At 47.1% G+C, this 26,464-nt stretch overlaps 1 protein-coding gene across 1 annotated transcript in view; it reads right to left on the reverse strand.

The window, feature by feature from the left end:
- cracd (capping protein inhibiting regulator of actin dynamics) overlaps positions 1-26,464 on the reverse strand; it is a 162,816-nt gene that overhangs the window by 90,206 nt on the left and 46,146 nt on the right. The window contains exon 4 of the mRNA XM_070860565.1: positions 2,698-2,859. Coding sequence (XP_070716666.1) covers positions 2,698-2,859 — 162 coding nt within the window. The remainder of the gene's footprint in view (positions 1-2,697; positions 2,860-26,464) is intronic.

Below are 26,464 nucleotides of genomic sequence, written 5' to 3' on the forward strand. Positions count from 1 at the left end.
ATCGCCTGAGGACATCCTTGGCCAGGCGGCTTGGAGTCAGCAGGGTAAGGGGAAGGGTAGAGGTGGGGAGGAGAAGCCGGGGGGGGGGGGGGGGGGGAGTGTTGGTTTATATACAAATACTGATGATTTCAGACTAATGTTCGGTTTAAATGTTTTTTATTTAACAAAACCTTGCAACACATTGGCTCAGATAGCTGCACCATTACACGCTGGTGATTCCTTATCAAAGGGTATAATCACACTTAACTTCAATCAACTTAAACTTTAACTGTCACCAAGGTGATGCCACCATTGATGTATGTCCTGCACACCCAGCAATGTGTCTGCCTTGTAAATAACACCAACGTTCTTTCAGGCAAAGTGATCATTGATGAGCTACTGATGTAAGGCTCTTACAGCTATCATGCCACCATGGGTCCTTTCATGCGGTCTACAGGGGGGCAGGGGCATAGCTTCAGCGTCAGCCTGATTGTCTGGGCCGATGTCATCATCTGCCTCCTCATCCTCCTCTTCTTCTCTCTGGTGAGGTGAGACTCATTGGGCAATTCTTGTCCCCTCCTGATAGCCAAGTTGTGTAGCATGGAGCACACCACCACGAATTGAGCTACCTGCTCAGGGTGGTATTGGAGCTTGCCTCCTGAATGGTCCAGCTATCTGAAGTGCTGCTTCAGCACTCCAATGGTTTTCTCCATGATATTGCGAGTTGCTCTGTGGCTGCTGTTGTATTGCCTCTTGGCCTCGGTGTGGGTGTCACGCAGGCGGGGTCATCAGCCAGGTGGCGAGGCCATATCCTTTGTCCCCAAGCATCCAGCATTGACCTGGTGGCTCATTGTTAAACAAGTCAGATACAGTGCTCTCATGCAAGATGTGCGCATCATGGATGCTGCCTAGAAATTGAGCATTCACTACCCGTATAATTTGCTGGTGGTCGACAGCCAGCTGGACATTCAGGGGGTGGAATCCCTTGCAGTTCCTGAAAACCTCAGCATCCTGAAAAGGTGACTGCATCGCGATGTGCATACAGTCTATTGCTCCCTGCACCTTGGGGAAGTTTGCAATTCTGGAGAAACCTAGAGCCCTCTCACTCTGTGCCTCCCTGGTCATAGGGAAGTTGCTCAAGTCCCTCCTGCGTGCGTACAGGGCTTTAGTGACCTGTCTAATGCAGCGACGTGTGGCATGCTGAGAAAGTCCATAAATGTCACCAGCTGCGGCCTGAAAAGAACCCGAGGCCCCGAGGCATAGAACGACTGCGGTGACTTTGACCTCGACAGACAGTGCAGTTCTAATGGTGCTGGCAGGCTGGCATACCTCAGTGATAACCTCCTTGTGGAAGCGCAGTCTCCGAAGGCAGGTGGTGTCGGGCAAGTCGAGGTAAGAATGCTTCTCCCTGTACTTGTGGGGGGTGTAACGTCTGGTCCTCCTCATCTGATGGTCACTTCCTACTTTGGGCACATAATGCAGTGCAGCGTTCCTTCGGTGATGTTGAGTCTGCTGCATGTATTTGGTCACCAAGAGAGGGTGAGAAAGGACAGGCCCCATTGCAGTAGCTCTCTGTTTTCCACCGATTGCACACAAACAAGGAATGTCCCGACAGACACACTTCTTCAATTCGGTCACAGTGTGGTCAAGATGTTTTTAGAAATGTTCACATCAACTCCAACGACCTGCAGAATACATCCAAACTTCGCCAAGGTTGAAGCACAGCAGCCTTTTAAAGAACGCAACATGTGATCTACAACATGACATCCATAACGCTGGGATTCGTTCCGGTTAGTTCCACTTTTTGTGGGCGGTTTTTTGAGCGAGCGATATTGTGGGCGAAATGTGTGCGAGGTGGTGAAATTGACAATGAGCGATCTCAATGGCCGCTAGTTTGAGTAAATATGCTCTTTACTACAAAAAACAGTCACCGGGTGTTAATATTGAACCTCGGCGTTAATTCCACGCAGAAAGTAACGCTGGGTGATATTATGGGCGTTGAAATCGCCCATTCTGCTGATTCCGCCCCAAAAAAGTGGGCGGGCGGTAATATTTTTTCTCAGCGTTAAGCACATGGGGAAAGTAACGCTCGGTGATAAGTTTCCGAAAAATGCCCGCCAGTTTCCATTTTGTGCCAAAATGGCCGATATATGGGCATTATATGTCATTTCAGCGGTAAAATGGGCATTAAGTGGGCGTTAAGCATGCAAAAAAGTAGAGGTTCTGGCCCTTTGTCTCCATGAAAATGTGATGAAGCCATTTACAATCAACACAATAATGCATTCATATCATTGTATCATTCGTTTCTAAACAAATGGAGAAAGGTCGCAAGCTATTTCTCATGAAGAAAGTGCTCCTTTAAACTTGAAGGGCTTAATTTTATAATCTGTCCAGAGCTGCAAACATCATTTGCTGAGATTTCTTCTCCCACAAAATACATCTTTTGAATATTGCTCAGTTGCTCCAATCATATTTTGGGGAGCCTCCTAATTGAAATATTTTTTGTGGCCTTTTAATGACACATCTGCCAGCACATTATCTGCCCCATGGTGTTATGAAAATGAGCCTGTGGGCACTAGAATCGCCAATTTCAACGGGACATATGAGAATGGTTCAGCACATGCCCAATTGTACAACCTTTTGAAAATGAGACTCAGAGGTTATATTATACAAAATGTTAGATCTGCAGATGAAATCTAGTAACAACTGAACACTCACCTTGCGTGCTGAGCCTGGTAATTGGATTTCCTGCAGAGCAGATTGTTCCAATGGACTTCTGTGAAACCCATCAACCTCTGAATTGGCTCCAGTATCTTCCATTCTTTTCACAGTAAGAGTCAGCGGGGGCTGGCCAAATTTAATATTTTTTGCCAGCTGACGCTAAGAAATAGACCAACATGTAAAATTAATTATGTTTACTCTAGCTTTTCCAAATGTTTGGTGTCAATTCATACAAGCAGTAACATCTCATCTCAATAAAATCACACAGTATATGCTAATTATTCTGTTTGTATTCTGATCTCCAAATGGAGCCCTTCACCTGTTTACACTGAAGGCTCTGTTCTCAATCACAAGTCCATTAAAGTACAATGCTATACCATGGGGAAAATGCATTTAATCTAACCTTCTTCCTCAACACCCACACCCTCCCGCCCATAAAAATATTAGCGCTTTTTGGTCACACCAAACATTGGAAAGAACATTTATTCCATGGATTGTATGCAACTATGCGAATTGATCAGAAAGATGTGATAGTAATTTCCTGTGCAATATAAATCAACACCATTGTTAAAAAAGGTTGAAATTTCTGTCACCCGAGAGGAGAAAATCTAGATTTTCAGACTCACTGGATGCTCACCACATTGCAGCTCCCAACTGTGAAAGACCAGTCTCAAGAGAAGTGCTCAACTGAGAATTATTTAACAAATGGCAGGGGCAGTTAAGACAAAAAGAGTAATGTGGGATACAGAAGTGTTTTACAGTGAAAAGACTGTATTATAGTTCTTATAGTTCCTTTCTCTTTTAATAAACTCGTTCACTGCACAATAAATTAATATCAAGCTATTTGTTTCATAGAATGAGTGTTGCAATAGGGAAAGCAGGTAAACCAGGTCACTTTCTAGAGAAATGTGGAAATTTTTATTAGTACCAATCTGAAAATGACTAAGAGCAACCTTTACTGCCTGCACATGGAACTTTGCTCAGCTTATAAAACCTTATTGCATTCATTCAACATTGCCGTGTGTTAATGTCCTTCTGTACGTTAACTAGTTTAAGTGGAACAGAATAAACATTGTCTCTAGTTATTTTATGAAATAAAATGAAAAGAAAATATAATGAAAAGACAAATTTGTTGGAATTCTTTGAGGATGTAACGAACAGGGTGGATAAAGGGGAACCAGTGGATGTGGTGTATTTCGACTTCAAGAAGGCATTTGACAAGGTGCCACACCTGGAATACTGAGTGCAGTTTTGGTTTCCATATTTACGAAAGGATATACTTGCTTTGGAGGCAGTTCAGAGAAGGTTCACAAGGTTGATTCTGGAGATGAGGAGGTTGACTTATGAGGAAAGGTTACTGCACAAGATAAAAGTTCACGGGGTTGGGGGTAATATATTAGCATGGATAGAAGATTGGCTAACTGACAGGAAACAGAGAGTTGGGATAAATGGTTCATTCTTGGGTTGGCAATCAGTAACTAGTGGGGTGCCGCAGGGATCAGTGCTGGGACCCCAACTATTTACAACTTGGAAAAAGGGACCGAGTGTAACGTAGCCAAGTTTGCTGATGATACAAAGATGGGAGGAAAGCAATGTGTGAGGAGGACACAAAATCTGAAAAAGGACAGAGATAGGCTAAGTGAGTGTGCAAAAATTTGGCAGATGGAGTATAATGTTGGAAAGTGTGAGGTCATGCACTTCAGCAGAAAAATGGAGAAAGATTGCAAAGTACTGCAGTACAGCGCAACTTGGAGGTACTTATGCATGAACCACAAAAGGTTAGTGTGCAGGTACAGCAAGTGATCAGGAAGGCCAATGGAAATTTGGCCTTTATTGCAAAGGGGATGGAGTATGAAAGCAGGGAAGTAAAGTTATACAGAGTATTGGTGAGGCCACACTTGGAATACTGCGTGCAGTTTTGGTTTCCATATTTACGAAAGGATATACTTGCTTTTGAGGCAGTTCAGAGAAGGTTCACTAGGTTGATTCTGGAGATGAGGGGGTTGACTTATGAGGAAAGATTGAGTAGATTGGGCCTCTACTCATTGGAATTCAGAAGAATGAGAGGTGATCTTATCGAAACATATACGATTATGAGGGGGCTTGACAAGGTGGATGCAGAGAGGATGTTTACACTGATAGGGGAGACAAGAACTAGCGGGCATAATCTTAGAATAAGGGGCCACCCATTTCAAACTGAGATGAGGAGAAATTTCTTCTCTCAGAGGGTTGTAAATCTGTGGAATTTGCTGCCTCAGAGAGCTGTGGAAGCTGGGGCATTGAATACATTTAAGACAGAAATAGACAGTTTCTTAAACGATAAGGGAATAAGAGATTATGGGGAGCGGGCAGGGAAGTGGACCTGAGTCCATGATTGGATCAGCCATGATCGTATTAAATGGCAGAGCAGGCTCGAGGGGCCGTATAGCCGACTCCTGCTCCTATTTCTTATGTTCTTATGAAACACTGATGATGAATAACATGTAAGTATTACCCTGATAAGTTTTAATGCAACAATAATAGAGGCAAGTAGGGTAAACTGAACTCAGAGTTTGTTCTGGTTTTTTAACATAGTGGTACACCCACCCCTAGCTGAGTGACACTGAAACATTTATGAAATACTAGCAGATCTCCTGCAAAATCAAAGCACATGGTATTGGGGGTAATATACTGACGTGAATAGGGAACTGGTTGGCAGACAGGAAGCAGAGAGTCGGGATAAATGGGTCCATCTTAGAATGGCAGGCAGTGACTAGTGGAGTGCCGCAGGGCTCAGTGCTGGGACCCCAGCTCTTTACAATTATACATCAATGATTTGGATGAAGGAATTGAGTGTAATATCTCCAAGTTTGCAGATGACACTAAGCTGGGTGGCGGTGTGAGCTATGAGGGGGACGCTAATAGGCTGCAGGGTGACTTGGACAGGTTAGGTGAGTGGGCAAATGCATGGCAGATGCAGTATAATGTGGATAAATGTGAGGTTATCCACTTTGGGGGCAAAAACACGAAGACAGATTATCTGAATGGCGGCAGATTAGGAAAAGGGGAGGTGCAACGAGACCTTGGTGTCATGGTTCAATCAGTCATAGAAAGTTAGCATTCAGGTACAGCAGGCGGTGAAGAAGGCAAATGGTATGTTGGCCTTCATAGCTCGGGGATTTGAGTATAGGAGCAGGGAGGTCTTACTGCAGTTGTACAGGGCCTTGGTGAGGCCTCACCTGGAATATTGTGTTCAGTTTTGGTCTCCTAATCTGAGGAAGGATGTTCTTGCTATTGAGGGAGTGCAGCGAAGATTCACCAGACTGATTCCCGGGATGGCAGGACTGACATATGAGTAGAGACTGGATCAACTGGGCCTTTATACACTGGAGTTTAGAAGGATGAGAGGGGATCTCATAGAAATATGTAAGATTCTGACGGGACGGGACAGGTTAGATGCGGGTAGAATGTTCCCAATGTTGGGGAAGTCCAGAACCATGGGACACAGTCTTAGGATAAAGGGTAGGCCATTTAGGATTGAGATGAGGAGAAACTTCTTCATTCAGAGAGTTGTTAACCTGTGGAATTCCCTGCTGCAGAGAGTTGTTGATGCCAGTTCATTGGATATGTTCTAGAGGGAGTTAGATATGGCCCTTATAGCGAAGTGGATCAAGGAGTATGGAGAAAAAGCAGGAAAGGGATACTGAAGGAATGATCAGCCATGATCTTATTGAATGGTGGTGCAGGCTCGAAGGGTCGAATGGCCTACTCCTGCACCTATTTTCTTTATTTCTATGTTTCCTGACAACAGATGTGAGGCTATCTGGTCTATAATTTCCTGGTTTCCCTCTCTCAACATTCTTAAATAGCAGAGTGACATGTGCAATTTTCCAATCTAAAGGAACGATTTTTGAACGGAGCGAGGTTTGGAAGATTCTAGTTTGGGAATCTGCAATGTGCTTACCTAGTTCCTTTAAAACCCTGGGATGGAAACCATCTGGTCCTGGAGATTTGCCACTCTTTAGTGCCATTATTTTCTTCATTAGTTATTTTGCTTACATTAATTTTGTTGAGCCCCTGTCCCTGATTCCATATCAATTTCTTTGGGATTTCCAGCTCTTCCTCCACTGCAAATACTGACACAAAGTAATTATTCAACATGTCCGCCATTTCCTTACTTTCATTGACAGTATCACCGTTATCAGTCTTCATGGGACCAAGATTGTTCCTGACCACCCGCTTTTTCCTAATATAACTGTAAAAATGTTTTGTTTTGATTTTGATAACCCTTGCAAGTTTCTTTTCATACTCACTTTTTGTAGCTCTTACTATCTGTTTTTCACCACTAGGTTTTAAAGGAACTAGGTAAGCACAATGCAGATGCCCAAACTAGAATCTTCCAAACCTCTCTCCATTCAAGAATTGTTCCTTTAGATTGGAAAATTGTGCATGTCACGCCGCTATTAAAGAATGTTGAGAGAGGGAAACTGTAAGCAGTTCTGGGCACCACACCTTTGGAAGGATATATTGGCAGAAAATTCTGCAAATCTCAGTGGGTCAGGCAGCATCTGTGGACAGAAAAACAGAATTAATGTTTCAGGTTGATGACCCTTCGTCAGAACTGGCGAATGTTCGAAAAGAACAGATTCTTAAGGAGCACTGAAAGTAGGAGGGGAAGAAAGAACAAAAGGGAAGGTCTGTGATAGGGTGGAAGGCAGGAGAGATTGAAGAGACAAAAGGGATATATTGGCTTTGGAGAGAGTGCAGTGTAAGTTTACCAGAATGATACCCAGCTACCCAGACACCAAGGGTTAAATCACGAGGAGAGATCACATCAGCAATGTTTGTATTCACTGGAATTTAGAAGGTTAAGGTAGATAAGGCGGTTAAGAAGACATACAGGATACTTGCCTTTATTAGCCGAGAGGTAGAATATAAGAGCAGGGAGGTTATGCTTGAACTGTATAAAACACTCGTTAGGCCATAGCTAGAGTACTACATACAATTCTGGTCACCACATTGCAGGAAGGATGTGATCGCACTAGAGAGGGTACAGAGTAGATTTACGAGGATGTTGCCAGGACTGGAGAATTTTAGCAATGAGGTAAGATTGGATAGGCTGGAGTTGTTTTTGCTGTGTATCTGTAAAGCATGCACATGTTTCGCTACCAGGGAGCGCATCCCCTGAAGTCCCAAGGGATCCCAGCATCCCTTGGGAGCACTGTATATAAGCCAGCCCCGAAGGCCTGTTCTTCACTCTGGAGTGTCTTAATAAAGACTGAGGTCACTGTTACTTTAACCTCCCTGTGTGCAGTCTCATCTGTATTAGGAACACAATAACTGGCGACGAGTATACGAATCCAACGCAAAGATGCAGCAAACTGTGGGAATCCTGGAGAAGTTCTTGGAGGGTGAGGACTGGGAAGCCTATGTCGAACGGCTAGACCAGTAATTTGTAGCCAACGAGCTAGACGGAGAAGGAAATGCTGCAAAAAGGAGAGCGGTCCTCCTCACGGTCTGCGGGGCACCAACCTACAGCCTCATGAAGAATCTTCTGCTTCCAGTGAAACCCACAGATAAGTCATATGAGGAGCTGTGTACACTGGTTCGGGAGCATCTTAACCCGAGGGAGAGCGTGCTGATGGCGAGGTATATGTTCTACACGTGCCAGCGATCTGAAGGTCAGGAAGTGGCGAGCTACGACGCCGAGCTAAGGCGACTTGCACGACAATGTGAGTTTGATGGCTACCTGGAGCAGATGCTCAGAGACTTTTTTGTACTGGGCATTGGCCGCGAGACCATCCTACGAAAACTTTTGACTGTAGAGGCACCGACCCTCAGTAAGGCCATTGCCATAGCACAGGCATTTATGTCCACCAGTGAGAACACCAAACAAATCTCTCAGCACACAAGTGCTAGCAATGTTCATAAATTAACTTGAAATGTGTTTTGCGAGCAGAAATGTACAGAGCAAATACCCCGGGTCTGCAACTGCCAGCATGCCTCAGGTGACCCAGATGACTCAGAGTCCGCAATAAAGGATGAATGCAAGGCAATTCACACCTTGTTGGCGTTGTGGAGGCTTCCATTCAGCCTATTCATGCCGCTTCAAAGGGTATGGTTGCAAGAGCTGTGGAACAATGGGGCACCTCCAACGAGCTTGCAGACGAGCTGCAAGCTCTGCAAAACCTGCTAACCACCACGTGGCAGAGGAAGATCGGTCCATGGTGGATCAAAGCAATTTCGAGCCTCAGAGAGAGGAGGCAGATGCTGAAGTACACGGGGTGCACACATTTTCGACGAAATGTCCACCTATAATGCTAAATGTAAAGTTGAATGGCTTACCCATAGCCATGGAACTGGACACTGGCGCTAGCCAATCCATCATGAGTAAAAAGATGTTTGAGAGACTGTGGTGCAACAAGGCACTCAGACCAGCCCTGAGCCCCATCCACTCGAAACTGAGAACGTACACCAAAGAACTCATCACTGTCCTGGGCAGCGCAATGGCCAAGATCACCTACAAGGACATGGTGCACGAACTGCCACTCTGGATTGTCCCAGGCGATGGCCCCACACTGCTTGGAAGGAGCTGGCTGGTCAAAATCCGCTGGAACTGGGATGACATCTGAATGCTAGCACATGTCGATGAGGCCTCATGTACCCAGGTTCTTAACAAACTTCCTTCCCTTTTTGAGCCAGGCATTGGAAACTTTTCCGGGGCGAAGGTGCAGATCCACTTGGTCCCAGAGGCACGACCCATTCACCACAAGGTGCGAGCGGTACCTCACATGATGAAGGAGAGAGTGGAAATCGAGTTGGACAGGCTGTAACGTTAGGACATCATCTCCCCAGTGGAATTCAGCGAGTGGGCCAGCCCGATTGTTCCAGTACTCAAAAATGATGGCACGGTCAGGATTTGCAGCGATTATAAAGTATCCATTAATCGTTTCTCCCAAACGGACCAATACCCGCTACCTAAGGCAGATGACCTATTTGCGACGCTGGCAGGAGGCAAGACATTCACCAAGCTCGACCTGACTTCGGCCTACATGAAGCAAGAGCTGGAGGAGTCTTCGAAGGGCCTCACTTGCATCAACATGCACAAGGGACTGTTCATCTACAACAGATGCCCGTTTGGAATTCGGTCTGCTGCAGCGATCTTCCAGGGAAACATAGAGAGCCTACTCAAGTCGGTACCATGCACAGTAGTTTTTCAGGACGACATATTGGTCACGGGTCGGGATACCGTCAAGCACCGACAAAACCTGGAGGAGGTCCTCCAGCGACTGGATCATGTAGAGCTGCGGCTGAAGAGGTCGAAATGCGTCTTCATGGCAACAGAAGTGGAGTTTTTCGGGAGAAAGATCACGGCGGACGGCATTCGGCCTACAGACACCAAGACAGAGGTTATCAGGAGTGCGCCCAGGCCACAGAATGTCACGGAGCTGCGGTTATTCCTGGGACTCCTCAACTATTTTGGTAACTTCCTGCCGGGGTTAAGCACCCTCTTAAAGCCCCTACATGTGTTATTATGTAAGGATGAGAACTGGGTATGGGAAAAAAAACAAGTAATTGCTTTTGAGAAAGCCAGAAACATTTTATGCTCCAACAAGCTGCTTGTATTGTATAACCCATGTAAAAGACTTGTGCTAGCATGTGAAGTGTCGTCGTACGGAGTCGGGTGTGTATTACAACAAGCTAATGTTGCGGGGAAGTTGCAACCTGTCGCCTATGCCTCCAGGAGCTTGTCTAAGGCCGAGAGGGCTTACAGCATGATTGAGAAAGTGGCATTAGCGTGTGTGTTTGGGGTAAAGAAAATGCATTAGTACCTGTTTGGCCTCAAATTTGAGCTGGAAACTGATCAGAAGTCCCTCATATCCCTGTTCGTTGAAAACAAGGGGATAAATACTAATGCTTCAGCCTGCATACAAAGGTGGGCACTCACGCTATCAGCATATAAGTATACCATTCTCCACAGGCCAGCACCGAGAACTGTGCGGATGCTCTCAGTCGGCTACCATTGCCCACCACGGGGGTGGAAATGGCGCAGTCTGCAAACTTGTTGATGGTGGCGCAGCCCGCAGACTTGTTGACGGTCATGGAAGAATTTGAAAATGATAAATGACCTGTCACGGCCCGCCAGATTAGGTCTTGGACCAGCCAAGATCCTCTGCTGTCCCAAGTAAAAAACTGTGTACTGCATGGGAGCTGGGCCAGCATCCCCGTTGAAATGCAAGAGCTAATCAAGCCATTCCAGCGGCAAAAGAACGAGCTGTCCATTCAGGCAGGCTGCCTGTTGTGGGGTAACCACTTGGTGCTACCCAAAAAGGACAGGGAGACGTTCATCTCGGATCTCCACAGCACACACCCGGGTATAGTAATGATGAAAGCGATCGCCAGATCCCACGTGTGGTGGCCCGGTATCGACTCTGACTTAGAGTCCTGTGTACGGCGATGCCGCATGTGTGCTCAGTTGAGCAACGCACCCAGAGAGGCACCACTAAGTTTGTGGTCCTGGCCCTCCAGACCATGGTCGAGGATCCATGTCGACTATGCGGGCCCGTTTCTCGGTAAAATGTTCCTGGTGGTGGTGGATGCTTTTTCAAAATGGATTGAATGAGAAATAACCAACACCGCCACCATTGAAAGCCTGAGGGCCATGTTTGCCACCCACGGCCTGCCTGACATACTGGTCAGTGAAAACGGGCCATATTTTACCAATGCCGAATTGAAAGAATTCGTGACCCGCAATGGGATCAAACATGTCACCTCGGCCCCGTTTAAACCAGCCTCCAATGGGCAGGCAGAGCGGGCAGTATAAACAATCAAACAGAGCCTTAAACAAGTCACAGAAGGCTCACTCCAAACCCGCCTGTCCCAAGTACTGCTCAGCTACTGCACGAGACCCCACTCGCTCAAAGGGGTGCCCGGCTGAGCTACTCATGAAGAGGACACTTAAAACCAGACTCTCGCTGGTTCACCCCAACCTGCATGATCAGGTAGAGAGCAGGCGGCAGCAACAAAATGTAAATGATGGTCGCGCCACTGTGTCACGGGAAATTGATCTGAATGACCCTGTGTATATGCTAAACTATGGACATGTTCCCAAGTGGATCGTGGGCACGGTGATAGCTAAAGAAGGGAATAGGGTGTTTGTCGTCAAACTAGACAATGGACAAATTTGCAGAAAGCACCTGGACCAAACGAGGCTGCGGTTCACAGACTGCCCTGAACAACCCACAGCAGACACCACCTTTTTCGAGCCCACAACACACACCCAAAGGATCAACGACACCATCCCGGACCAGGAAATTGAACCCATCACGCCCAACAGCCCAGCAAGGCCAGGCTCACCCAGCAGCCCTGTAGGGCCAACAACATGCCAGCCCAGCGAGGGTACAGCCAACATACCAGAACAGACATTTGTACCGAGGTGGTCCACCAGGGAAAGAAAGGCTCCCGACCGCCTCACCTTGTAAACAGTTTTCACTTTGACTTTGTCGGGGGAGTGACGTTGTGTATCTGTAAAGCATGCCCTCCCATGTTCCGCCATCAGGGAGCGCACCCCCTGCATCCCAACGGATTCCAGCATCCCTTGGGAGCACTGTATATAAGCCGGCCCCGAAGGCCTGTTCCTCACTCTGGAGTGTCTTAATAAAGACTGAGGTCTCTGTTACTTTAACCTTCCTGTGTGCAGTCTCACGTGTGTTAGGAACACAATACCTAGGATGTAAGGCATCAGGTCAGGGGACATGTCCTTCTTTAGTCGCATTAGTTTGCTCAGTAGTTTTTCTCTAGTGATAGTGATTGTTTTAAGTTCCCCCCTCCCAACAGCCCCTTGATTATCTATTATTAGGATGCATTTAGTGTCTTTTGCCGTGAAGACTGATAGAAAATATTTGTTCAAAGTCTCTGCTATTTCCTTGCTCCCCATTATTAATTGCCCAGTCTCCTCCTCTAAGGGACCAACATTTACTTTAGCTACTCTCTTCCTTTTTATATACCTGTATAAGCTCTCACTGTTTGTTTTTATATTTCTTGCTCGGTTATTCTCAATCTATTTTTTCTCTTTTTATTATTTTTTTAGTCGTAATTTGCTGGTTTCTATAGATTTCCCAATCCTCTGGCTTACCACTAATCTGGCAACATTGTATGCCTTTGTTTTCAATTTGATACCAGTCTTAACTTCCTTAGTTAGTCACAGATGATTCAGCCTTCTCTTGGAGTCTTTCTTTCTCACTAGACTATATCTTTGCTGAGAGTTATGAAATATCTCCTTAAATGTCTCCCGCTGCTTATCTACCGTTTTATCCTTTAATCTATTTTCTCAGTCCACTTGAACCAACTCTGTCTTCATACCTTTGTAATTGCCTTTATTTAAGTTCAGGACACTAGTTTGAGACCCAAGTTTCTCACCCTCAAACTGATTTGAAATTCAACCATCACTCTTCCCTCGAGGATCCTTTACTATGAGATCATTAATTAATCCAGTCTCATTATGGATTACCAGATCTAAAATAGCCTGCTCCCTAGTTGGTTCTGGTACACTCATAATAAAGGATGAAACTGAGTACCGTGTACAATGAGCAAGTGTGACCTTAGCTCCTTTAATAATACTCCAGAGTGCAGTTACCTCATGGGTGGCCTGCTTATATACTGTGCTCCCAAGGGATGCTGGGATCCCTTGGGACTCCAAAAGTTGGGCCCTTTGTGGTCAGGTGTCATGCAGGTTACACAGGGTTAAATTCATTGCATCACTCCCCTGTGAAATCAACAGTACACTTATTTACAGGGTGAGACGCTCTGGGGCTTTTCATTCCCTTGTCGATCATCTCGATACAAATGCAGGTGTGGGTGGGTTGGTTAGTTTTTCACTGGGCTGTTGGACATCCAGCCTTGCCGGGCTGCTGGGGATGGTGAGTTTAGCTTTGTAGTCAACCATGATGTCAGTTGCCACTTGTGTGTGTGTTGGAGGGTCAAAGTTGGTGGTGTCCTCTTCGGGTTGCTCGTAGGTGTTGGTGAACCGCAATTTGATTTGGTCCAAATGTGTTCTGTGCGTTTGTCCATTGGCCAATTTGACCTGAAACACCCTACTCCCCTCTTTGGCTATGACCGTGCCAGCAAGCCATTTGGAACCATGTCCATAATTCAGCACAAACATGGGATCATTGATCTCAATATCGCGTGACAAATTTGCGCGGTCATGGTGCACACTTTGTTGATGCCGCTTGCCCTCCATTTGATCATGGAGATCAGGGTGGACAAGAGACAGCCTTGTTTTGAGTGCCCTTTTCATGAGCAGCTCGGCTGGGGGAACTCCGGTGAGTGAGTGGGGTCTGGTGCAGTAGCTGAGCAGCACTCGGGACAGGCAGGTCTGCAGGGAGCCTTCCGACACACGTTTCAAGCTTTGCTTGATGGTCTGAACTGCTCGTTCTGTCTGGCTGTTGGATGCGGGCTTGAACAGAGCAGATGTGACGTGCTTGATCCCGTTGCGGGTCATGAATTCTTTGAATTCAGCACTGGTGAAGCACGGCCCATTGTCGCTGACTAGGACATCAAGCAAGCCGTGCGTGGCAAACGTAACTCATAGGCTTTCAATAGTGGCCATGGACGTGCTTACTGAAATTATTGCACATTCAATCCATTTTGAGTAAGCGTCCACGACAACCAAAAACATTTTGCCTAGAAGTGGGCCCGCATAGTCTACGTGGATCCTCGATCACAGTTTGGAGGGCCACGACCAAAAACTTTGCAGTGCCTCTCTGGGTGCATTGCTCAGCTGAGAGCAAGTGTTGCACTGGCGCACGCATGATTCTAAATCTGAGTCGATGCTGGGCCACCACACATGGGATCTGACTATAGCTTTCATCATTACAATGCCTGGGTGGGTGCTGTGCAGTTCACATATGAACGTATCTCTGCCTTTCTTGGGCAAGACCACGCGATTGCCCCACAACAGACAGTCTGCCTGCAGGAACAACTCGTCTTTGCGTCTGTGGAATGGCTTAATCTCCACTGGGACACCGGACCAGCTCCCATGGAGGACACAGTTTTTTTTTACCAAAGACAGTAAAGGATCCTGGCTGGTCCAGGTCCTGATCTGGCGGGCCGTAACGGGGGAGTTCTCGCTCTCGAATGCCTCCATGACCAAGGGCAAGTCCGTTGGCTGTGCCATTTCCACCCCGGTGGTGGGCAATGGCAGCCGACTGAGAGCATCTGCGTAGTTCTCTGTGCCCGGTCTGTGGCGGATTACATAGTTGTATGCTGACAGCGTGAGCGCCCATCTTTGGATGCAGGCAGAGGCATTGGTATTAATCCCTTTGCTCTCAGAGAACAGCGATATGAGCGGCTTGTGGTCAGTTTCAAGCTCAAACTTGAGGCCAAATAAGTACTGGTGCATTTTTTTCATCCCATGGCGCACGCCAGAGCCTCGTTTTCAATCATGCTGTAGGCCCTTTGGCCTTGGACAAACTCCTGAACGCATAAGCGACCGGTTGGAAAATCCCCGATTCATTAGCCTGATGTAACACACATCCGATCCCGTATGACGACGCATCACAAGCCAGCACTAATCGTTTACAAGGGCTATACAGGACAAGCAGTTTGTTTGAACACAACAGATTTCTGGCTTTCTTAAAGGCAGCCTCTTATGAATTCCCCCACCATACCCAGTCGTCTCCCTTGCGCAGTAGTGCATGTAGGGGTTCAAGCAGGGTGCTTAACCCAGGTAGGAAATGACCGAAATAGTTAAGGAGTCCCAGGAACGACTGCAGTTCCATCATGTTCTGTGGTCGTGGTGCATTCTTGAAGGCCTCTATCTTGACGTCGGTGGGTCTGATTCCGTCCGCTGTGATTCTTCTTCCCACGAACTCGACGTCCTGTGCCAGGAAAACACACTTTGAGTGTTTCAACCTGAGTCCCACGCGATCTAACCGACTAAGAACCTCTTCCAGATTCTTCCAAGTGCTCAGATCTGTAACCAATATGTCATCCTGGAAAACCACTGTGCAAGGAACTGACTTTAGCAGGCTCTCCATGTTCCGATGGAAGATTGCCGGCCGACCGAATCCCGAACGGGCACCGGTTGTAGATAAACAGACCTTTTTGCGTGTTGATGCAGGTGAGGCCTTTCAAAGACTCTTCCAGCTCCTGCCAAGGTCAGGTCCAGCATAGTGAACGTGTCCCTCCAGCCAGGATCGCAAATAGGTCGTCTGCCTTGGGTAGCGGACACTGGTCCTGCAGCGAAAAATGTTTAATTGTTACTTTATACTCCCCGCAAATTCTAACCGTGCCGTCCTCCTTAAGTACCGGGACAATTGGGCTGGCTCAGTCATTGAATTCCACCGGCGCGATAATGCCTTCACAATGCAGCCTGTCCAGCTCAATTTCCACTTTTTCACGCATCATGTACGGTACCGCCCATGCCTTGTGGTGGATGGGTCGCATACCGGGAACCAGATGGATCTGCACTTTCGCCCCCTGGAAGCTTCCAATGCCTGGCTCGAACAATGAAGGGAACTTGCTCAGAACCTGGGTACATGAGGCGTCGTCGACAGACGAAAGCGCTCGGATGTCATCCCAGTTCCAGCGGATTTTTCCCAGCCAGCTTCTGCCAAACAACGTGGGGCCATCTCCTGGCACAATCCACAGCGGGAGTTTGTGTACTGCTCCGTCATAGGAGACTTTGACTTCTGCACTGCCAATTACAGGGATTAGTTCCTTGGTGTAAGTCCTTAATTTGGTGTGAATGGGGCTGAGCTTGGGTCTGTGTGCCTTTTTGCCCCACAGCCTGTCGGAGGCCTTTTTACTCATAATGGATTGATTTGTCCCCGTGTCCAGTTCCATAGATACTGGAATACCGTTCAGTTCAACTTTCAACATTATTGGTCGACATTTCGTAGTGGATGTATGTACCCCGTACACTTCTGCCTCCTCCGTACGAGTCTCCAATTCAGCCTGATCCACAGTGGATCGATCTTCCTCTGCAACGTGGTGGTTTGCAGGGTTTGCAGCTCGCCTGCACATTCGTTGGAGGTTTTCCATTGTTCTGCAACCATTGCACGCATAGTGCTTAAAGCGGCATTGATGGGGCCGATGATCACCTCTGCAGCACCAACAAGCTGTTAACTGCCTCGCATTAATGATTGATGGTGGACTCTGGGTCAATTGAGGTCGGGCCACAGCAACCGGCGTGTATGTTCTGTCATGTACATTTCAGCTCGAGACCGACGTTACTTTATGCACAATATTAGCCGAAACTTCTTTACTCTGCGAGATCTGTTTGGTGTTGTCGCTGGTGGACATAAATGCCTGGGCTATCGTTATGGCTTTACTTAGAATTGGAGTTTCTACAGTCAACAGTTTGCGAAGGATTGTCTCATTCCTCCAATGCCTAGTACAAAAAAGTCTCTGAGCAGTTGTTCTAAGAATCCCTCAAACTCACAATGTCCTGCGAGGCGCCTTAGTTCGACGACATAGCTCGCCACTTCCTGGTCCTTCGATCGTTGACACGTGTGGAACCGATACCTCGCCATCAAAACGCTTTCCTTAGGATTTAGATGCTCCCAAACCAGCGTACACAATTCTTCATAGGATGTCTCTGTCGGTTTTGCCAGGGCCAGGAGATTCTTCATGAGGCCATAGGTTGTTGCCCCACAGACAGTTAGGAGGATCGCCCTTCATTTATTAGCGTTCTCGTCCCCTTCCAGCTCGTTGGCCACGAAGTACTGGTCGAGTGTCTCCATGAAGGCCTCCCAATCGTCCCCTTCTGAGAACTTCTCTATGATACTGACTGTTTTGTGCATTTTCGCGTGGTTGTTCATTACCTCGTCGCCAATTGGTAAACTCATAATAAAGGATGAAACTGAGTATTGTGTATAATGAGCAAGTGTGACCTTAGCTCCTTTAATAAAACTCCAGAGTGCGGGTAACTCATGGGTGGCCCACTTATATACTGTGCTCCCAAGGGATGTTGGGATCCCTTGGGACTCCAACAGGTGGGCCCTCTGGTGGTCAGGTGTCATGCAGGTTACACAGGATTAAATACATTACAGGTTCCACAACGTATTGTTCGAAGAAACCATCCCGAATACACTTATGAATTCTTCCTCTAGGCTACCTTTGCCAATTTTGATTTGTCCAATCTATATGAAGATTAAAATCACCCATGATCATTGCAGTACCTTTCTTACAAGCCTCCATTATTTCTTGATTTATACTCTGTCCTATAGTGTAGCTACTGTTAGGGGGCCTATAGACTACTCCCACCAGTGACTTATTTCCCTTATTATTTCTTATCTTCACCCAAACTGATTCGACATCTTGATCTTCTGAACCAATATCATTTCTCACTACTGCACTGATCTCATTCTTTATTAACAGAGCTACCCACCTCCTTTTCCTTTCTGCCTATTCTTCCAAAATTTCAAATACCCATAAATATTCAATTCCCAGCCTTGGTCACCTTGCAACCATGTCTCTGTAATGGCTATCAGATCATACCCATCTATCTTGTTACGAATGCTGCGTACATTCAGATAAAGAGCTTTTTATTTTATCTTTTTACCATTTTTCCCTACTCTGACCCCACTTTCTGATACACTCTTATGTCTATACGCTCTGTCCCTTCCTGTCACACTCTGGTTATCATTACCCCTATCACTACCCTGCACTATTGCCTTCTCCTTTTTCTTTGACCTTTTAATTTTACGCTCACCTGAACCCCCCCCGCCCCACTATTTAGTTAAAAGCCCTATCTACAGCCCGAGTTATTTGATTCGCCAGGACACTGGTACCCACATGGTTCAAGTAAAGCCCGTCCCAACGGAGCAGCTCCCTCTTACCCATCGGGCACCATGAATTGAAACCTATTTCTCCCATACGAATCTTTGAGCCACGTGTTCATCTCTCTGATCTTATTTACCCTATGCAAATTTGTTCATGGTTCAGTTAGTAATCTAGAGATTATTACCTTTGTGGTTCTGCTTTTTAATTTAGCCCCTAGCTACAGAAAATCTGCAAAGGGATATAGACAGGCTAATTGAGTGGGCAAAAATTTGGCAGGTGGAGTACAATGTGAGAAAATGTGAGGTTATCTCCTTTTGCAGAAATAATAGAAAAGCAAATTATAATTTAAATGGAGAAAAACTGCAAAGTGCTGCAATACAGAGGGACCTGGGGATCCTTGTGCATGAAACACAAAAGTTAGTATGCAGGTACAGCAAGTAATCAGGAAGGCAAATGGAATGTTGGCCTTTATTGTAAGGGGGATAGAGTATAAAAGCAGAGAAGTCCTGCTACAACTGTACAGGGTATTGGTGAGGCCACACCTGCAGTACTGCATACAGTTTTGAACTCCGTATTTAAGGAAGGATATACTTGCATTGGAGGCTGTTCTGAGAAGGTTCACTAGATTGATTCTGGAGATGAGGGGGTTGACTTATGAAGATAGGTTGAGTAGGTTGGGCCTATACACATTGGAGTTCAGAAGAATGATAGGTGATCTTATTGAAACATATAAGATAATGAAGGGGCTCGACAAGGTGAATGCAGAGAAGATGTTTCCACATAGGGGAAACTAAAACTAGGGGACAAAGTCTCAGATTAAGGGGCCATCCATTTAAAACTGAGATGAGGAGGAATTTCTTCTCTCAGAGGGTTGTAAATCTGTGGAATTCTTTGCCCCAGAGAGCTGTGGAGGCTGGGCCATTGAGTATATTTAAGGCGGAGATAGACAGATTTTTGAGCGATAAGGGAAAAACGAGTTATGGGGAGCGGGCAGGGAAGTGGAGCTGAGTCCATGATCAGATCAGCCATGATCTTATTGAATGGCGCAGCAGGATTGAGGGGCCAAATGGCCTACTCCTGCTCCTATTTCTTATGTTCTTATACTCCCTCTGTAGAATCTCTTTCTTTGTCCTACCAATGCCATTGGTACCTACATGGACTACGACAACTGGATCTTTCTCCTCCCTCTCCAAGTTCCTCACCAGCCCAGAGGAGATGTCCTTAACCCTGGCACTGGGCAGGCAACACAACCTTCGGGACTCATGATCTCGGCTGCAGAGAACAATATCTATCTCCCTTACTGTACTGTCCCCTACTACTACAATACATTTCTTTTTACTCCCACAACTTGAATGGCCCCCCGTACCGGGGTGCTATGATCAGTTTGCTCATCCTCCCTGCATTCCCTGCTCTCGTCCACATAAGGAGTAAGAACCTCGTACCTGTTGGACAATAGCCAGGGCTGAGGCTCCTCCATCACTACATCCTGGGTCCCCATACCTGCCTCACTCATCGTTATACCCGCCTGTTCCTGGCCATGGACTAAATTTGAATCATTTAACCTAAGGGGTATGACTGCCTGCTGGAACACAGTGTCCAGGTAACTCTCCCCTCCCTGATGTATTGCAGTGTTTGAAGCTCGGACTCCAGCTCATCAACTCAGAACCGAAGTTCCTCGAGCCATCAACACTTACTGCAGATGTGGTCGCCGTGGCTCACACTGGTGTCCACCAGCTCCCACATGCTGCAGCTGAAACACATCATCTGCCTTGCTATCTCTAATGTACTTTATTTAACTAATTAGGTTTTCAAGTTTTGAAATTTCAATAGTAGTTTTTAATCTTCAATTATGGCTTTTACTTTAAACCAATGCCTAAGTTTAGAAAAAAGAGAGAAATACTCACCCACCAATCACTTACCTGCTTTCCTGTGATGTCACACTTCTATTTTTTTCCCCTCACAGGTCCATTGGCGCTGCTCCCAGCTAGCTCTTTTTAACTCCCGGCTTCTCCTGCACTCGTGCTGCTTGGCGCTCTTCTAAACTCACATCTTCACTCAGAGGGTTGAGAATCTTTGGAATTCTCTGCCCCAGAGGGCTGTGGATGCTGAGTCTCTGAATATATTCACTGCTGAGACAGATGGATTTTTGGAGTCTAGGGGAATCAAGGGATATAGAGATTGGGCGGGAAAGTGGAGTTCAGGTCAATGATCAACCATGATCTTATTGAATGGCGGAGCAGGCTCGAGGGCCACACGGCATACTCCTGCTCCTATTTCTTATGTTCTTAAAGTGGGGTCCCACAAGGATCCCACTAGACCACTGTTATTCACAATTTATATTAACAATTTAGACTTTGGAATCAAAAGCACAATTTCTAAATTTGTTGCTGACACCAAATTGGGGGTGGGGGGTGGGGGGAACAGTCAATACTGAGTAGGACTGCAACAAATTACAAGAAGATATTAATAAATTTGCAGAATGGGTATATAATTGGCAAATGAATTTCAAAATAAATAAGTGTGAGGTATTACATTTTGGTAAGAAATATAAGGAGTTTGCATATTACATGGAAAATAAGACTTTAAATGGGGTAGAGGAGCAAAGCGAGTACAAATACACAAATCACTAAAAGTAGCAAAGCACGTTAACAGGCCCATAAAAAAGCAAACTAAGCACGAGGATTTATTTCTATATGGATGGAATGGAGATGTAGAGACGTTATGCTAAACTTGTTGCTGCGTATGCAATAACTCAATATGCTTAGTACCATGAACTCAATCAGGTGCGACCTGACTCTACTTTATTAGCTCTCAAAGTGAGGATTAAACATGGAGGCTTTCTTTATATACAAGGGCTGCACGTGTGTGTCTGTGACCCAATGACCTCTGACAGTCGCTCCCCAGCAGATAAACCCAGGCCTACATACATTACATCATTCCCCCCAAGATCTTGGTATCAGTCCTATTTACAAATTGAAACGGTCTGGGGCTTTCCGCTCCCTAGTTGATCGTCTCAGTTCAATTCCAGATCTGGGTGAGCTCTCCGTGACTTGAGGCTGGGTAGCCGATCTAATGGGAGTGGCAGTGTCCATGTCTGGGATTGAAGGTCCAGATTCATTGACAACAGCAGGGTCTTCTGATGGCTGAATATGAATCGGTTGGTCATTGATGGTGTCTTCTTCAAGCTGTTCCAGTTAGTCTGTGTGCTGCAATTTCGCCTGATCAATGTGCCTCCTGTATGTTTGCCCATTAGTGAGCCTGACAATAAGCATCCTGTTACCCTCCTTGGCCGTAACAGTGCCAGTGACCCACTTGGGGCCTTGACCATAATTTAGTACATACATAGGATCATTAATAGAGATGATGCGTGACACGGCAGTGCAATCATGATACCACTGCTGATGTTGACATCTGTTTTCGACGTGATCGTTAAGATCAGGGTGGACAAGCGAGAGCCTGGTCTTGAGATCTCTCTTCATCAACAGTTCAGCAGGGGGGACCCCGGTAAGCGTGTGGGGTCTCGTCCTGTAACTAAGCAGTATGTGTGACAAGCGAGTCTGCAAAGAACCCTGAGTTACGCGTTTCAGGCTCTGCCTGATGGTTTGGGCAGCCCGCTCCGCTTGACCATTGAACACGGGTTTGAATGGTGCTGACCTTAGGTGCTTGACACCATTGAGTCTCATAAATTCTTGAAACTCCAAACTTGTGAAGCACGATCCGTTGTCGCTCACAACAATGTCGAGCAGACCATGAGTGACGAACATGGCACGAAGGCTCTCAATGGTGGCTGTGGATGTGCTGGATGACATGATTACACATTCTATTCATTTGGAATACAAATCCACCACCGCCAAAAATAATTTGCCGAGGAAAGGACCCGCATAGTTGATGTGGATCCTCGACCATGGTTTGGATGGCCATGACCACAGACTTAGTGGAGATTCCACTGGTGCATTGCTTAATTGCATGCAAGTGTTGCACTGATGCACACATGATTCCAAATCAGAGTCAATGCCAGGCCACCAAGCGTGAGACCTGGCAATGGCCTTCATCATCACAATACCAGGATGGGTACTGTGTAAATCCTGTACAAATCTCTCCCTGCCTTTCTTGGGCATAACAACATGATTACCCCATAGCAAACAATCACATTGAATGGACAGTTCGTCTTTGCGATGGTTGTAAGGTTTGATCTCATCACATACTTCCCTGGGAATGGCCGACCAATCACCACTAAGGACACAACATTTTATAACCGCTAAGATCGGATCCTGGCTGGTCCAGGTCCTAACTTGTTGAGCAGTGACAGGCATCCATGACCAGCAGTAGCTCTGTGGGCTGTGGCATTTCCACCTCCGGCGTGGGCAACGGTAAATGGCTCAATGCATCGGCACAATTCTCAGTGCCAGGTCTAGGGCGAATGATATAATCATAGGCAGATAATGTCAGCGCACACCTATGGATGCGGGATGACGCGTTGGTATTGATACCTCTATGCTCTGAAAACGATATGAGCGGCTTGTGATCAATTTCAAGCTCGAAACAAAGCCCAAACAAATACTGGTGCATCTTTTTAGCCCCATATACGCAGGCTAAAGCTTCTTTCTATTGTGTTCCTAACACAGATGAGATTGCACACAGGGAGGCTAAAGTAATAGTGACCACAGTCTTTATTAAGACACTCCAGAGTGAGGAATAGGCCTTCGGGGCCGGCTTATATACAGTGCTCCCAAGGGATGCTGGGATCCCTTGGGATTTCAGGGGATGCGCTCCCTGGTTGTGGAACACAGGAGTGCATGCTTTACAGATACACATCACTCCCGCCCCAAAGTCAAAGTGAAAACTATTTATAAGGTGAGGCGGTCGGGAGCCTTTCTTTCCCTGGTGGACCGCCTCGGTACAAATGTCTGTTCTGGTGTGTTGGCTGTGCCCTCGCTGGGCTGGCGTGTTGTTGGCCCTACAGGGCTGCTGGGTGAACCTAGCCTTGCTGGGCTGTTAGGCGTGATGGGTTCGATTTCCTGGTCCGGGGTGGTGTCATTGATCCTTTGGGTGTGTGTTGTGGGCTCGAAAAAGGTGGTGTTTGCTGTGGGTTGTTCAGGGCAGTCTGTGAACTGCAGCCTCATTTGGTCCAGGTGCTTTCTGCAAATTTGTCCATTGTCTAGTTTGACTACAAACACCCAACTCCCTTCTTTAGCTATCACCGTGCCCGCGGTCCACTTGGGACCATGTCCATAGTTTAACACATACACAGGGTCATTCAGATCAATTTCCCGTGACACAGTGGCGCGACCATCGTTTACATTTTGTTGCTGCCGCCTGCTCTCTACCTGATCATGCAGGTTGGGGTGAACCAGCGAGAGTCTGGTTTTAAGTGTCCTTTTCATGAGTAGCTCAGTCGGGGGCACCCCTGTGAGTGAGTGGGGTCTCTGGTGGTAGCTGAGCAGTACTCGGGATAGGTGGGTTTGGAGTGAGCCTTCTGTGACTCGTTTGAGGCTATGTTTGATTGTTTGTACTGCCCGCTCTGTCTGCCCATTGGAGGCTGGTTTAAACGGGGCCGAGGTGACATGTTTGATCCCATTGTAGGTCATGAATTCCTTAAATTCGGCACTGGTGAAACATGGCCCGTTGTCACTGACCAGTATGTCAGGCAGGCCGTGGATGGCAAACATGGCCCTCAGGCTTTTAATGGTGGCGGTGGCGGTGCTTCCCAACATTATTTCACATTCAATCTGTAATGTCTTTACACACTACTATAAATTCACACGAGGCACATTCTGCAGACAAGGTCACTCTGTGACCTGAACCTTTATTCACAGGACCAAGAAGTGATGACCCTGCGTGGGACCTCCCTTTATATAGCTGGATGACCAGGTGAGGAGTGTCTCCCACAAGTTCACCCCTTGTGGTCAAGGTGTGCATTTCTTAGGTGTATACAGTATGCAGTATTGTTATGAAGGTTACAGTTACATGAAGGTTACAGTTACATGAAGGTTACTTACATGACATCACCTTCTCCCCCCCCCCACCAACATCTTATGGGGTCAAAGATGAAGTCTTTCAGGCGGTCGACGCTCTCTCGTGGAGCACCGCAGTTGAGGCTCTGGTTGTTGAGCCTTGGCACGCGTCTCTGTCACCTGTGGTGATTCCGGCTTTTCCGGGCTGGCCACAGGGACTGGGCATGCTGCTGAATGTTCTTGTTGCTCGTTCACTGGCGGTGGTGTGAGCAACATCTCATGATCTTCCTCAGGTTCCTCAGTGTCCATGCTGAACCTTTTTTTTTACTTGGTCCAGATGCTTGCGGCATATCTGTCCATTGTTAAGTCTGACCACTATGACCCTATTCCCCTCTTTGCCAATTACAGGCCTCAAGCCACTTGGGCCCCAAAGCGTGATTAAGAACAAATACAGGGTCATCAATTTCTATACATCTCCCCTTTGAGTTATGGTCATGGCACTCAATTTGGGACTGGCGCTTGCCCTCAACAATGTCTGACAGGACAGGATGAATGAGGGATAGCTGAGTTTTAAGTGTATGTTTCATGAGTAGTTCCGCAGGCGGGACCCCGTGAGCGAATGCGATCGGGACCTATAGGCCAGCAGGAGGCGCGATAGGCAGCATTGAAGGGAGGGTCCTTGAATCTGGAGCATGCCCTGTTTTATGATTTGGACCGCACGTTCCGCCTGGCCATTGGAAGCCGGCTTGAACGGTGCCGTCATGACATGTTTGATGCCATTACCCGACATGAACTCCCGGAATTCACAGCTCGTGAAACGGGCCGTTGTCGCTAACCAGGATGTCCGACAAGCCGTGGGTCGCAAAGACCGCACGCAGATTCTCCACAGTGCTGGATGTCGTGCACGAATTCAATATGATCCACTCGATCCATTTCGAGTATGCATCAACAACGAGGAACATTTTTCCCATGAACGGCCCCGTTTGGTCTACGCGAATACGTGACCATGGCCTGGCGGGCCAGGGGCTGAGTGGGGCCTCCCTGGGGGCATTGCCCAGCTGGGCACACGTCGTGCATCTGTGAACACAGTGTTCCAGGTCTGAGTCAATTCCCGGCCACCATACATATGACCGGGCAATGGCCTTCATTAGCACGATGCTTGGGTGCTCGCTGTGGATTTCCCTGATGAATGCTTCCCTTCTCTTCTGGGGCATGACTACCCGGCTGCCCCATAGTAGGCAGTCGGCTTGGATGGAGAGCTCACCCATCCATCTGTGAAACGGTCTGACCTCCTTGGGGCATGTTCCGTTGCAGACGCCCAATCCCCAGTCAGGACACATTTCTTAATCAAGGATAGGAGGGGATCTCTGTTGGTCCAGATTTTGATCTGGCGGGTTGTGATGGGGGAGCCTGCGCTGTCAAAGGCTTCAACGGCCATGACCATCTCAGCGCTTTGCTCCGTTGCCCCCTCAGTGGTGGCCAGTGGATGCCTGCTGAGTGCGTCAGCGCAATTTTCAGTGCCAGGCCGGTGCCGTATGGTGTAGTCATACGCAGCCAGCGTGAGAGCCCATCGCTGTATGCGAGCTGACACATTGGCATTGACAGCCTTGCTGTCTGACAACAGGGATGTTAACGGCTTGTGGTCCATTTCTAACTTGAACCTTCTGCCAAAAAGGTACTGGTGCATCTTTTTCACCCCGTAGACACATGCGAGTGCTTCCTTTTCAACCATCCCATATCCCCGTTCTGCTTGGGAGAGCGACCTGGAGGCATAAGCCACAGGTTGGAGTTGGCCCTCATCATTACTCTGCTGCAACACACACCCAACTCCATAGGATGATGCATCACCTATCAAAGCCAATTTCTTACAGGCGTTGTACAGAGTCAACAGCTTATTAGAACAAAGCAGGTTCCGCGCCCGATTGAAAGCCCGTTCCTGACAGTCCCCCCAAAACTAATTGCAACCCTTACGCAGGAGCAGGTGTAGCGGATCCAACAATGTGCTTAAGTTCAGCAGAAAGTTCCCGAAATAGTTCAAGAGT

This window comes from Pristiophorus japonicus, chromosome 2 (genome assembly GCF_044704955.1).
Source record: "Pristiophorus japonicus isolate sPriJap1 chromosome 2, sPriJap1.hap1, whole genome shotgun sequence".
Taxonomy (NCBI): Eukaryota; Metazoa; Chordata; class Chondrichthyes; family Pristiophoridae; genus Pristiophorus; species Pristiophorus japonicus.